General features: G+C 34.7%; 1 protein-coding gene across 1 annotated transcript in view; it reads right to left on the bottom strand.

Moving 5' to 3' along the window:
- Positions 1-15,163, bottom strand: part of PLD5 (phospholipase D family member 5) — a 116,024-nt gene that overhangs the window by 19,148 nt on the left and 81,713 nt on the right. The window contains exons 3-4 of the mRNA XM_063306309.1: positions 14,874-15,042; positions 10,992-11,106 (exon numbers count right to left, since the gene is read on the bottom strand). Of these exons, the coding sequence (XP_063162379.1) occupies positions 10,992-11,106; positions 14,874-15,042 (284 nt within the window). The remainder of the gene's footprint in view (positions 1-10,991; positions 11,107-14,873; positions 15,043-15,163) is intronic.

Here is a 15,163-nt window from a genome sequence, read left to right as displayed (position 1 = left end):
CACCTCAGAGACTGTTGGTTAAAAAACTCTGGGCTTATCTGCCATTAGGAACAGCCGGAAGTCAGACAGTTCTCTTTATAGTATAAAAAGTCTAATTCACTTGGGAAAACAACTTTCTCCACAAAAGCATCTTATTAAGACCACACTGTAGAGCAGTCATCCTCAGTCTGATGCTGTTGGCCATGATGTCTGGAATTTGGGGGAGGTTGTTTGAAAATATATAGAGGGCACCAGAATATATAAGGTTACGTAAAGTATTTTTTTCATACATGTGGGAGATGACATTTTCCTAGGTATCTTTTACTGCATTGGGGGTAACCAGTCTCAATTGGAGTGGCAACTCTATCTGGTTGGGGGTCATGCCTTGGCATTGAAAAGAAATACTGGGCTCCAAAACACAGAGAATGGGCAGTCAGATTTTGGGAGCTTGGGGGAGCATTAAAGGGGATTAAGGCCAGCAAAGATTTAGCAGATTATTTCCTTATTTTGGTCCTGCTGGGGGCTGAAAAAATGGGGCTGGGGAGCATAGACAGCCCACACCTGGCCTTAGTTGTGATAAAAAGAATAAAAATTAAATCAGAATGAAATCTATGTGAGATGTAGAAGTATTGCTTTTTTTTTAATGTATTATTTTAGAGGGAAAAAGATCACCAGAGACAAGTAATTCAGTACAGAAAAGTTTGTATGCTTTGTATGGTTTGATCCCAAAGTCTTAATTGGTAGTTGCGTATCACTACTTTCAAAGAAATTTTCTGAAAAGGAAGTGAGATGTCTTATTATAAGTGACAGTTCTCAGGGAAAAAGAATATTGCTTTTTTAAAAACAGTCTTTAGGAGAAAAATATTTAAAAAAACAGATTAACTGCAAAGAGAAGAGCCATTTCATGTTGGATGTATTCCAGTGGCTCAGAGGCAACAGATCATATCTCCAGGCATTTAAGCTTCCCTTTTAGCTTTCTTATCAAAGGTCTGGAGATGTTCCAGAGATTCCATTAATGCAAGTCTTTGCACTCAAATGATGGGTAAGTACAAAAATAGAGTAATGCTCATATTAACTACATAAAGCTATTTTACTGTGCATTCAACTTTTAAACTGAAAATTATTTTTTTGTTATCCAAGATTACAATATTTAAAATAGTTTAATTTCTAGTAAGAGTTATATTCTACTTAAAGGAAGTCGAAGTATGTCTCCTTGTCTGTCTCTCCTCATCACTCCTTATTTAGTAATAGCTGTGAATAATTCTTTCTCCATCTTTTTCTTTCTTTTCTGCACATACACACACACACACCACAGAAGATCATATTTTCTGATGATGCTATTTGGCTTCAGTATCTTCATTGTTTAAAACAATCACTATTCCTTTTGTCGGAATTTCTTTGTTTTTGCCTGGACAAGCCATTAAGGTTACCATGGTAATTGAGTATTTCCTTAAGTATCGTCAGGGTGAAGAGGTCGAATTTAATTGTCCTCAGTTTGGGTGTTAATAGCTGCATTGCCTGGGGGAGGGCAACTTGCTTGTTACTTGTTTAGTTTCTCTTTTGCAGCCAAGTAAGCAGCACAGTTCTTTCTGAGCAGATGTGTGAATGCACAAGCCTGTAAATATGTTTTTGTGCTTTCTGTAAATAAATTTATTTTTATAGAAATGCCTGGTGTGTGATTTTTCTGATCTCTCTGGGCCAAACGCTTTCTAGCACTCTGACACTTTTCATTTTGAAATATAATGCATATGTTTCAGGAGTCTCTATAAATAACATATATATAGTGTATTATTATAAAGTACATGTTTAGTATTTTTTCTCTTTCTCATTGATTCTGCTTGTAATCCATTGGCCAAGTCAAACAGATGCAATTAAATAACCCAACACACAAATACAACTCCAACAGAGTTTTCTCTTTTGTACTGTTTCATATATTCTTATATGTGAATGCCATTAATACACACACACACACAGTATGTGTATGTGTATATACTGTATGTATGTGTATGTATATGTGTGTATATATATATATATGTGTGTGTGTGTGTATGGATATATATACACACACACACATATATGTGTATGTATATACACACACACACACACACACACACACACACAAATACACAGTTGTGCTGTTTTTCTCAGCATCTGTACCACTGAGTTGCAAAGTCTGCTTGTTTTGCATTGCACTCACCTGGTTTTTACAACCAAGCTTAGCAATGCATGATGTGACAAGGGTTGTTTTTCAGCTGGCATGTTGCAGAGCCTGATGCTCTGATTTAGGGCTGAGAAGGAGTGACCAGACCAAGGCCAACTAGCAGGAAGAACCAGAGCCTGGGACGCCCTGCTCCTAGTCCAGCACTTTAACCACTACATCAAACTGGCTCTCTATGTAACGTATTGCATATTATACATTATTAACAGTAACTTTATTACACATGTATTACTTCATGTGCAAGTCTTAGGGTTAAACAGCACTCACTTTCAGAATCAAATCGATTGGAAAAAATTGAGAGTTGTGAAGAATTGTGAGGATGGTTCATGTCTACTATTTTTTCTTCATTTTTGATTCTATATGATATGTCCTTTTTTATGTCAGAAAATATATTTGATCAATATTTCTTGTACATAAATTACATGCTTTAACCTATTCCTTATAGATTAGGTGTGGAGTAAATGTGATTGAGGACCTCCTTCATTATTTGCTTCATTATCCTACTTCTGAAATGTAATTGGAGAAATTTCTGTTACCTATATGCCAGAACAAAATTTATTGGTTAGACCATTAAAAATATTTTTCTTTTCTCTTCTATTTAGATAATGTTCTTGGGGCTACAGCCAGATTTGCCTGGTTTGTACTTTCTAGAGAGAAATTTATTCACTAGTGCTTGCAAACAAATTTTGGCATATATCTATTATATATATTTTGCCTATTTTCATGATTTGATTTTTGCAACATGTCTTTTATAACAGAAATGTCATACAAATAAAATCAAATACACTAGTTTTTTACCATGGTAAAGTTTGGTGTAGTGGTTAAGCCACCAGATTAGAAACCGAGAGACCATGAGTTCTAGTCCCGCCTTAGGCGCAAAGCCAGCAGGGTGACCTTGGGCCAGTCACTCTGTCTCAGCCCTAGGAAGGAGGCAGTGGTAAGTCACTTTTGAAAACGCTGGCAAGAAAACTGCAGGGACTTGTCAAGGCAGTTGCCAGGAGTCAGCACTGACTCAAAGGTGCACGCACACACACACACCCTGGATAAATAATACATACATACATAATAAAGTTTTTAAAGGTTAAATGAAATGCTACATAAACATTATCAAAAAGGTGGTCTTCATGCACTTGCTTATAATTGTGCCTTTTAAAGCTGAGTTACATTTGCATATTTATATTATTTTAATTAACATTTATACTTTTAATTATTTTAATGGATTGAAAATAGGGAATAATTAGTTGATGAAGTGTAAGGAAAAAAGTGATCATGTATTACTGGAATTTTGTTTTCAAGGGAAACTTCCTGAGCATAATTGTACATGTATCTTGGTTATTAGTGAATAATAACTAGAATTCTGTCACAGGAAAAACGAATCTGAAAGGTGTTCAAGATCACAGGAGTTCCTATAAAGGAGAAACTGAAAGCATAACTGTAAACACTCCTAATGAGGGGAAAGTGATAGTTAGTGGAAGAAATCAATGCCGCTGTGAAAAAACTTAGTGAAGCTCTGAAAAGCAAAAAAAAAGACACATACAGATAGAAAGAGGATAAGGTCACTAAAGAAAAGTACTCAGATACAGCTGGGAATTATATAGATGGTGTCAGAAAGGCAAAATCTTTGGATGAGCTGAAGTAGGTTAATTGTCCTTGAACAAAAGCAAAAAAGGGTTCTTCAAACTGAAAGAAAGAGAAAAGAAAGAGCAACCACAAATCTGAAAATGATACATAATGGTACGTCCTCTCAGTTGCAACTGGGGGGCAGGGAGGGAGAGGGCGAGATGGACCTCACTGACAAAAATAGCATCACAATGGAAGTCTCAGCCTTTTCTATGGGTGTTGAGATATCACATAGCTAAAAGGGGCAAAACTCACAGAATGATAGTGCTGTGTCTCTTTTGTCACTCTAATGAAAACAGATTCTGCCGATGCTTCTAGTTGCTATCTACTGTATCTCAGCTGGCATTCAACAATGGAGACAGTTACCTTTGTAAATATGTAGACTAATACAAAGGCAAATAAGCTTTTAGCTATCCAAGTCCAAAACCAAGAGGGTTTAAAGATTAGCTTAAATTGAGAGCAAAAATAGACAGGGAGCCAGTGCAGCTGCTGAAGAAACAAGGAGATCTGTTTTAATGTCTGGTTCTAGTGAACTATCTATCAACTATATCCTCAACTCACATTACTTCTGAATGGTTTTCAAAGGGAGAACCATATTATTTTATTTTTATTTATTTATCAAATTTTTATCACTGCCCATCTCCCCCCACAAAGAGGGACTCTAGGCAGTTAGTACGTTGCATTCATCTATGTTGATTATATATTAGGAAGTTTTTTGTTTGGACAAAGTCTTGAACAAAGCATCTTCTTGAAGCTGCTTTCACAGAGGCAAATTGCCTTGCCTCTTTGAACTGCACTGTGACAGCTATCAGCATGAAGTACACTGTCAAAGTCAATCAAAGCTGTCTTGCACAGGCCTCTTGTACATCACTGTCTGTCATGAAATGCTAGCGATTTGTTTGCTAAGCAAAGCTGATAAAAAGCATTTTATGCCACTGAGGCTATTTGGGTCACAAGTGAAATATTAGATCCAGCAACTGAAGTGTGCAGTGCCCATTGGACAGCATCATTTCCATATCATCTCTGCTGAACTTTGATTAACTTGCCCTTATCCAGTTCAACACTAAGCTGAGAAATAAGCCTTCTTAAGGCATTATAATTCTATAAAATAAATATGGAAGCTGTACACATGCCAGTTGTCCTCTACCCAGGTGTCAGTATAGTGTTAATACCTACAGGAAAGAGGCCTTCACTTGATGAACTGTACATGCTAAAGCTTCTATATAATCTGGGACCCTATTAGCACAGAAATCTTGTTTTTATGAAGTTCTCCCAGTGTAAAATACTGAGGAGGAAGATTTCTTATATAAAGATCTCTTATGTATAACACACCACTCAAGATCCATGGATGGCCTAATTCAATATTTCATGTAGCTGTTCATGTGATAAGACAGAACCTCATTGTGTAAACACAAAGAGTTGAGAGACTTCCAGTATCATCTTCTGGAATGATATACTGAAAGGTCCAGAAGCATAAGCAAATTTATAGCACTCCATCTTGTCACAGCAAGGATTACCTGTCAAGAGTGGTACACAATAGTCCACTGATCAAGTCTAAAGCCCAGTTTAAGTTATTCCAAATAAGTCTCACTCAAAATACTGTGGCATATGCAGCAACCAGTTTGAAAGCTATGTCCAATAGAAGTCAATGGTAAGTTACTGCTATTAGTAGAAGAAGTAGATGTAGTAGTACAATAGTATTTTATTTTTCACGTGCCTATAACTGGGAAGGCTTTTTCGGGACTCATTTCACAATAGCCTCCTTCACTATCTGAGACTGCTTCAGTTTTGAAAAGGAATTACCACTTCCTGCCTTCATTGATCAATCTCTTTCTGATCGTTGCTATTAGCCAAAAAAGGGATGGGTACAGCACATAGATTATTAGATTCCATGGTTGAAGAAAGTTGCCCAGTGGTTTGAATTTATTTAATAGCTGCATTGTGAAATTTTGTAATAGATTTCGTATCTCTCATCAAGTGTTGGCACAGGCCAATTTACATTGTTCATATATTTGAGTATTCAATCACAAAAGCAACTTATATTTTCTAATATTAACCTACTTTCCAGCACCATAGGACACTACAGTAGAAGATATCTCTGAGATCACAGGAAAATTCACATGTTCTACATTCTTTCTAATGTTCTAGATTCCTTTATCCACACCATTATACCTAGTATAAATAGTTTGTGCTTTATACTATTGTCACATAACCAATAAGTATTTTGCAAGTATTTATGCTCAAAGACAAATATGGTATGTCTTACTGAGAAATAAAGGAACAAAATATATATTTACCTCACACAAATATTACACTTAACAGTTTAGACAACATTTGTGTGGTAGATTTTTATTATTTTTCCCTTCAACCTTTATGGTGATCACTCACCTCTGATCAACATACATAAATCATGCTATTCCCTTTCACAGTAAGCAGAATTCTTCACAGTGCAGAAAAGGAGTAAGAACTAGTAAGCCACAGGAATTAAGGCATGAGTTAAGAAATGTACAAGAAATATTCATAAATCTAGTTTACACTATTATTCACTACACCTTGGCACAGATTCCTTACAAAAGACCACTTACTATCCACTATTTTCTACCAGCATCTGCATGTCTTAAAATGTTATCTGTCTCATCTTGAATAAACACTGTTCTAAGGTACATACCTTCGTCTACCTGCTTTAACTTTTCAGCATTTATGCACAACATACATAGTCAGTCACTCCATTTTCCTGTTAGATACAATTGATAATCTGAAACATTAACTTCTGAGCCATACTTCATTGCCTTATATAATCTATCTTAAACTTGCTGCAATTTGTTTGGGCTTCATCTGCATAGGAAAGTCCCGTACACAGACATTCACATTCCCAACTAACATACAGTACCTCTAATGTCACCACAAGCATTCCATTATGTATTTGTCCATAATTACATAAATCACAGATATGTGTATAACACATATTATTTCCTACTCAGTGCTGAGCCATTTCCGAAGCATTCCATTTATTCTGGGGCAAGTTTACTTCCATCATATACTGATTTTATTCACTTCTATCATTCGTTTTTTCTAATTCAATGTTCCTTCTCACATTCCAATGTGCTTGAATAATCTCCTAAAGAGTGAAAGTCTGGTCTGCATATCTCTTGCCCAACAGATGCCGTAGCTTCCCAGTGATATGAAACATTTATCAGAGTATCCTATAAATATGTTAAGTCAATTGTTTGGTACTGCATGATACATTTAATTCATGTGATTAGGCTTGCTTTATGATTTGGAATTTCTCTTTCACCCTTCCCCATTGCAGATGCACGTGAACAGCAAGGTAGAGATAGCTTGAAATAAAATCGGAAGGGCATACATTCTATATGGCTTGCCATTTATGCCCAAGAATTCATCATGTGGATCTGCAGTTTTGAAATACTCTTATTGGCACTTTGTAAAAGGGTAGAGAAAACTGTGTACAGTAGTAGCATGTAATAAAATGACTGTCTATATGGAAAGGCCACCACTATAATGCAGTTTCAAGTAGGTTTCATGCTGCTTGTTCATTTGAATAGAACTTAATATGTTCTTTCATTTATGCAGACTGGCAGATTAATGGCTCCAGATCACCTAGCAAGTCTATGGAAGAGCTGGGAGTAAAGTCAAAGTTCACATCCAAGTACAAATACAATTCACTGGATCACACTGAATCCACAAGCGTCAACATTCAAATATAGAAGCTCCATGGGAACTTAAGGGAGATTTTCCAATTTTTCTTTTCCAAATTTCTTTTTCTTTTATTTATGCAAGTCTAAATTTCCGCATTATTTTCTCATTCCAGGGTAACTTACCATCATTCTGTTGGCCATCTCATCACAGCATCTGGTTTCACACTTCCCTGCAAAGTGAATGAGAAAATGAGCCTGATTTTTATGTGCTGGTGAATTACAAAGAAGTTCTAGAATGGGAGTTTTCTTTAACTTTTACCTCCCACCTCCCAAATAGAGGCAATGCATCTAACCTTAGGCTTCAGAATATCTTTTAACAGTAAAAGCACTGATCCTGTCTCTCTCCCTCTAATATTTGGTTAATGAAACTTTGTGCAAGAATTAGCTGACATTCCCATAGAGCATCTTGAATAATTGAATGTTGACACCGTAATGGTTTAAAACATTGGGGAGCTGAATATCGATGAACATGTACCTTCACTAGGCAACACAGTAGACCCTTTCAGTGCGTGAACAGGGACACAGTAAATACTGAGAGTAAATTATGAGTTACATAAAAGTGTAAAAAACAGAGAGAGGTTATTAAAAAGAGAAATCTACACCTGAGTTGCAGCAGTGGATTGTTCTGTCATCATTTGAATTAATCACCCCCCCACACACAAAGGGAAAGACTTTCAAGCAAAATGGTCAACGTTTTTGGAGTTCTGTTTATAACGTAGTTTTTTCAGGTCCCCCCTTTTAAAGTTTCTTTTAAAATTATTATTGTGATATTGGTTTAAATTATATTATTTCACTGTTTTTATTTTGTTAAATGTTAGTTCACAACTCAGTCAGGATTCAAAAAAGTTACTGTTGGACTTACAATGCCAATTTATTTCTATGCTTCCATTATCTTCTGTTTAATCCAGTAATATAACAAAATATTCCAAAGGAAAAAAATAAGATGTTCTATTTTATGAATTTCCCATGTCTTACCAGATATAAAATTATAATTAGCATGGGGCTTCATATCAACAATCTTTCTAATTGATAAAAAAAATCCACATAAAAAGAAACATAAATAGCATGCATCAACAAATAAACAGAGGATTCCCCAAGCGGTAATATTTAAATCAGAAAATATCACCATGATTCAGCTCCTTCTTCCCAATATAAAACAAACAGAAATAGTAATGAACTAAACATACAGAGGGGGCAAAAAATCCCTGTGCTTCTCCGTTTAGTGTTTGGCACATTCCCTCACCAAAATGCAGTCTTGCCTTTAAAAAAGAACATTTAGAACTATTTTTCAAAATGCTGTATCAGACAATTCTTGATTTTGAACAACTGAGTGTACTGAAAGTATTTTACAGATAGAAATCTAGTAGACTGTGATTATTTCAACAAACCTGTATCTATCCCAGTTACCCATTTCCATACGGCTTATATTAAGAAGCTATAAATGCCATATTTAATAATCAGAATAATAATTTATGATTGATTGCCATTTCAGTTTTAGAATCTGTCCATTATGCTTAATTTCCTGTCTCTGTGTATTTTCTGAAGAAGAATATTAGGAAAATTAATAACTTTAATAATAATATTCTTCAGAAATAGTAAACCAACCTTTTTTACCACATTTACATCTAAACTCACATTGTAAGATAATAGCAATCAATTTAATTTAACATTAAATTTTAGAATGAGTTGCTGTGGTATTGAAATTAAAATATTATAAAACAGCTAAACAGATCAATTAAATTTTGAGCCTGAACGGAAAAACTTCAGGTTTCAAATATATCCCTTTTTCTTAGAACTTTTAATGTACATTAATTAAATATACATTTAATTACATTAAAATGTATAAGTAATTTATACATTATTTTTCATATTAATAAACATTAGCGTTCTTAAAACATCTCCACAAAACAGAACAGATTACAATTTAGGCAAATTCCATCTATGTCTTCCATGTTAGCCTTGCATTTTTAAGTAATTATATTTGTTACAATAGCGTTTGTAAAATATTGTAAAATAAGTATATAGGACAGTGGAAAAACGAGTGTTTTCAAATTTGCAAGTATTTATTTAGTTATTTAGTTATACAGTTATAGAAAATGTATCCTTTATCATACTGGTGATAAAAGACCATTCATTTTCAATTGCTTGTCATTACAAGTAGACAGGCTGCACCCTAAGCATGTAAGTACTAGATTTGGATGTAATTTAGAAACACACCACTTAGGTAACTTCTTAGTACTTTGTCATATGCTGCAATCATGCAAATAATGCCCTTAGACATAGATACTCATAGTACAAGGGTTAATTTTACCTATCAGGATTTTTTGTTTGGTTTCTAAATTTAATAATAATGCAGACAAATAAAATACTTTTTAAAAAAGAAAATAAGTTTATAGCTTTGATTTGTTTGGCTCAAAGTGTTTTTATTTCAGAAAAAAAAACCCAAGTTCTGTTAAACACAGTATTACAGTATTACCACAATCCTCTAGATCTTCAATATAAACACTTTACCAATAAAGTAATTAAACAATTAATGGTATTCTAAACTGTGACCGTCCAATGTTGCTTCATTATCTGTCAAATACAATGTGAAATTTTAATATTTGACAGAACTGAAACAAATAAATACAGCAGTCCACAAAATAAATATATTTCAATAAGGCTGAACACTGCATCACCATGCATATAAAATTGGCAAAAAACCTGAAATCTACATAATGGATTAAAATCTATATTTGTATTCTGTAACAAACAGTTACATTTTATTTATACATTTTTAAAATCTTATATATTATTAAATGCTATATCACAAGGATAGAAAAATGTTCAGGTTCTCTTATCACACTGATAGATTTTTATTTTCCAATATGCAGAGAGCTTAACTTCAATTATTTGTTTAGAACTTATTAATACAAAACTGTATTATGAATACCCCTCCAACAAAGTCTCAGAGTATGCCATATTAATATATGTGATTTATAAGGTATATTTCCATTTTGAATTGATTATGCTTTAAAATCATCACGATTTACAATTAAGTAACAAAGAAGACAGGTTTCACTCCACCACCATAAAATTATATAACTCTCAATTGGAAAGGTTATTCTTGATGACCAATGAGGGAATCTGTGGTACTGCAGAAAAAAACTGAGTGCACTTGTAGGTTTGTTCTTTGTTAATTAACAGCATCAAGTTAAAGATTTATAAACCCAACAACAGTGCTTTCTGTTTTAATATGAATTGTCATGATTTGATCGAAGTGAAAGCATTTATTCAACACAAAATATTTAATCATGTTCAACTTTTCCACAGAAATCAATGAAAATTAAAAATGCTTGACCTTACAAGGTGTAATCCAGCCAATAGTTTTGCACACTGTATCAACAACCCACATATGAGATGTAAGCAAGATAGCTTTATCACAGTAATATAAGACAAAATAAAGCTCATACCCTTACCCTTTTTTTCCAAATCATTTAATAATTTGGACTCCTTGTGAAGAACATCACTCACTAATTTGATTTCAATATTTTGGGACAATAATTCTTCCAATTTTTCAAAAATATGTTGCCCCTATAAGAAAAGATTTGTTTATTTATGTAAAGCATTTATATGGCTGCCCATCTTAAACCAAACTCTGGGTGGTTCACAACCAAAAATAAAAGCAACATAGGAACAATGAAATAAAAACCTTAACATGAAAAAGACTAGGCACCACAGCTAAACCTTCCCATGCAACCCACAACAAGTTCGTTCTGTGCCAATCTCACCCTATCCCAGTGCTTCGGGGAAACCCCAGGTCTTAAGTGCTTTTCAGAAGGCTAAAAGGGTGAGGGCCTGCCAGACCTCAGGGAGAAGGGTGTTCCACAGGGCAGGGGCTGTCACGGAAAAGGCACACTTCCTAGGTCCTGTAAGATGGCAGCATTTAAGGGAAAGGATCTAGAGCATGCCTACCCTATCTGATCCGGTGGGATGGGCAGCTATCTTCAGGGATTTCATTATATACAAATCAATGTGTTTGTGGAACATGGGGAGCTTAAAATGAAGTCAAGAGAACAATTGACTACAGAGGGATTTAGTTTTCAGTGGTTTTCATATGCACAATTAAGAGTTTTAATATAGATTAAAAAGTAATTGGAATTGAAAAACATAAAACAGAATCTGAAACTGAATTGTGTACAAATGATGAACATTTGTTAAGGTGCATAAACTTTTGCTGAGATTTGAAACAGAGGAAGAACAAGTTAAACAGTGCATGGGCTAAGAATTTTGGTTATAATATACAGATGGACCAACGGGAGAGAATGTGGTTAAAAGGACTGAAATTCACAATGTGTTACGATTTAAGAGAGAATTTTTACCAAATGATGTACCGTTGGTGTATGACGCCAGCGAAATTAGCTAAGATGTATAATGGTACTTCTAATCAGTGCTGGAAATGTGTAAAACATAAAGGGTCATTTTACCATGCAAGGTGGACTTGCGAAAAAGCAAAAAATATTGGATACAAATAAATATGATGCAAAGAATTCTAAAGACTAACATTCAAATGAAACCAGAATTGTTTTTATTGGGACTTATGGATAACCAATTAGAAAAGACTTATGGAAGATTGATTTTGTATATGGTAACTGCAGCGAGACTATTGTATGCACAAAGATGGAAAAACACTGAAATACCCACAATGGAAGAATAGATTGTAAAAATGATGGAACTCATGGAAATGGCAAAATTCACCTGTCTAAACAGGGATAAAACAAGTACTTTTATTAAAGACTGGAAAGACTTTTTGCTGAAAATGGAAGAAAAAATGAACTGATGATTTATGAATTTGCTGATTAAAAGGGGTTGATTATGCAAAGAAGAGAATAATGATGTAAGTTTAATGAGGGAGGAAAGAGGGTAAGTTTGTAACTGCTGTAAATAAAATTATATTTCTTTTCTTTCTTCTATTTGTATTTCCTTTCACACTTTTCTTACCTTTTCACTTCACATCACTTTTTTCTTCTTCTTTTATTTAATCTTACTTTATATTATTTCATGTTTATTTTTATCTTTGAAAAAATTCTTAATAAAAATTGTTTTTTAAAAAATCAATGTCGTCATGTCCGTGTGCATGTGTATAATATACTGTACTATATTGTATGATAACGCTTCTATAAAACTTATAGAAGAAGTATCCAGAAGTATTTGAAGCTTCTAAAGCCATGAAGATAATAACAAGCAGAATGATATCTTACATTCACCTTAAATAAGAACATTTTGCAAGATGTCTAATTTTAAGCCAAAAAGTTAACATGACTGGAAGTCTTTACACTATTACAAAGATCAGTGAGCAATTTTGAAGAGCAATTAGATGCTAAATTTTGAAAACGTCCTTGGCATAGAGATTGCAAACTATATAGCTTCTAAAATTCATCTTATGTACTCTGGCTTTTTAAAAGGATGACAAGGTTGCAAGGTAGGATAATATTGCAAGCTTCTGATAATATTAAGTTGCTAATCAGTATTTTAGAAATGCAGTCACAGAAACTTGAATTTGGTAATGCTGACTCTACTGAATGCAGAAAAATCCTTTGATATGATACCGATTACATTTTTTGAGCATGTCTGGAAGCTGTTAAGGCCTGGGTGGGAAGGAGCAGGCTTATTCCCAGCAAAACACAGTGCTTTGGGTTTGGAAGCCAATTGACTCAAGAGAAATGCTGTCTTTAGTTCTGGACACGGTCATACACCATGTGCAAGTGCGCGTGCGCACACACACACACACACACACACACACACACACATGGAACTAGCTTGTAATGTTTTTTGAGCAGGTCGGTGATGGGGAGAGAGGCTCCTCAAATGTAAGGTGTTGCAGGCCCCTACATACTCCCTGGACTCTCCGATCCCAGTTGATGAGCAAGTGACAGCTGAGGCCAGGAATTTCACCTGGGGTACCAGTTACAATCCACTCTGGAACAGGAGGCTCTATTCACCAGCACTCATGCCTCAGTCACCTCTCAAATGGACTATAGCAATGCATTCTACGTGCTCTGTCCTGGAAGTGCACTCACAAGCTGAAAATGGCTCAGAATGTGGCTGCTTGTGGAGTTAAGGGTGCTTCCCAAATCACCCATATAACAGTCCTACTTCAACAGCTGCACTGGTTGCAGGTACAATTCGAGGTGCTGTCTTTCAGCTTTAAAGCCTTGCATGGTTCAGAACCTGGATATCTATAGGATTGCCTTCTCCCCACAATATCTGCCAATACATTCAGTTAAAACACCTTTTAACTACACAATTCAGATCTGAATTATTAGCAACTCCTAAATCTCTAAATCACTCGTTCTATTACAAAGTATTTTGGAAGAGACTAAACCTTCCAATGAGTCCATTTAGATTGAGGTGGGCTGTAAATATAGTATTTTAAAACAAACATACTGAATTTCTTATATATAGCTGAAGTTATTGGTAGTTTGTAGGAAATTTGGGTTGTAGAGAAGGAATATCCTATTTTAACAAATTTGTGATCTTGTAGTTAAAGAATATTAATTATAGTCCTTATAGTCTTAACATGAGATTAATTCATCAAAATATATTTTTCATGTTTATTGGATACCTCAGAAGTTTTAAAAAGTATTGTATCAATGTTTTTATAAAACTAAAGTAATTTAGACAATCAAGTTTCTTTCTCATTATAATGAGACTTTGCAGAGAGCAGAAATAATTGCTTTTGCCATATATTAGAAATACTTTTTGTTCTAACTACAGAAAAAAAATGATCAGACTACTTGAAATTGCTGTGATAAACTGACATGTTACCAGAGAACAGTCAGAAAGTGCTAAGTGGTTTGACTGACAAAATGGGCATCATCTATCTTCTACTGCAGCCTTCCCCAGCTTGGCATCTTCCTTAAATTACAACTCCCAGAATCCCAGCTGGCATCATTGCAATTCAACAGTCAGGAAAGTGTCAGGATGGTTTATTAGAATATGTAAACTAATTTAGTAATTTTGAAAGAGATTTCTTTAGGGAAAGAACTTTATTTTCTTTCTAAATGCGTATGAAAAATAGCAGTATAATAAAACACAAAAAAGCCCATGATCAAGCTAGGGAAACTCTCTTTACAATCTGGTATCATAGTTTTCAGCATTAAACTTATCATATGACCCGAAATATTAATACTTACTCTGAGAGACTATTCTATGGGCAATTGGTTCAATCTCAGAATGAGAATAACCTGAAGTTATTTTCTTATTTTTACTAAACCTGAATGATTCAGACTCAGGCAAGACTGAACTGTAAAATGTAAACCAAGCAGACAATCAAGACTTGAAAAATGTAAAACATGTACCTGCCATGCAGTTGGATGACTGTGACTGAGGTTCCATTGGGAAGACACTATGTCAACAGATGTTTTAGCCATATTAAGTAAATTCATCCACCCTTGGAAAAGAGACAAATGGGATGGTGCACTGTCTGAATAGTTTATGCCTTCAGGAATATTTTCCACAAGAGCAACTCTGAGAAGACACAAAGAAAACACAGTACAGGTTTTCAAAGGTTCCCATTTCAGAAACGCATCAGCTATCTGCAAGGGCACTCTTACGATAGGCGGGAGGGTACAATCTTCAGTGTCTGCCT

This window comes from Candoia aspera, chromosome 1, assembly GCF_035149785.1.
Source record: "Candoia aspera isolate rCanAsp1 chromosome 1, rCanAsp1.hap2, whole genome shotgun sequence".
Lineage (NCBI taxonomy): Eukaryota > Metazoa > Chordata > Lepidosauria > Squamata > Boidae > Candoia > Candoia aspera.
The sequence above is the reverse complement of the archived record's forward strand: the minus strand, read 5'-3'. Positions and strand labels throughout refer to the sequence as shown.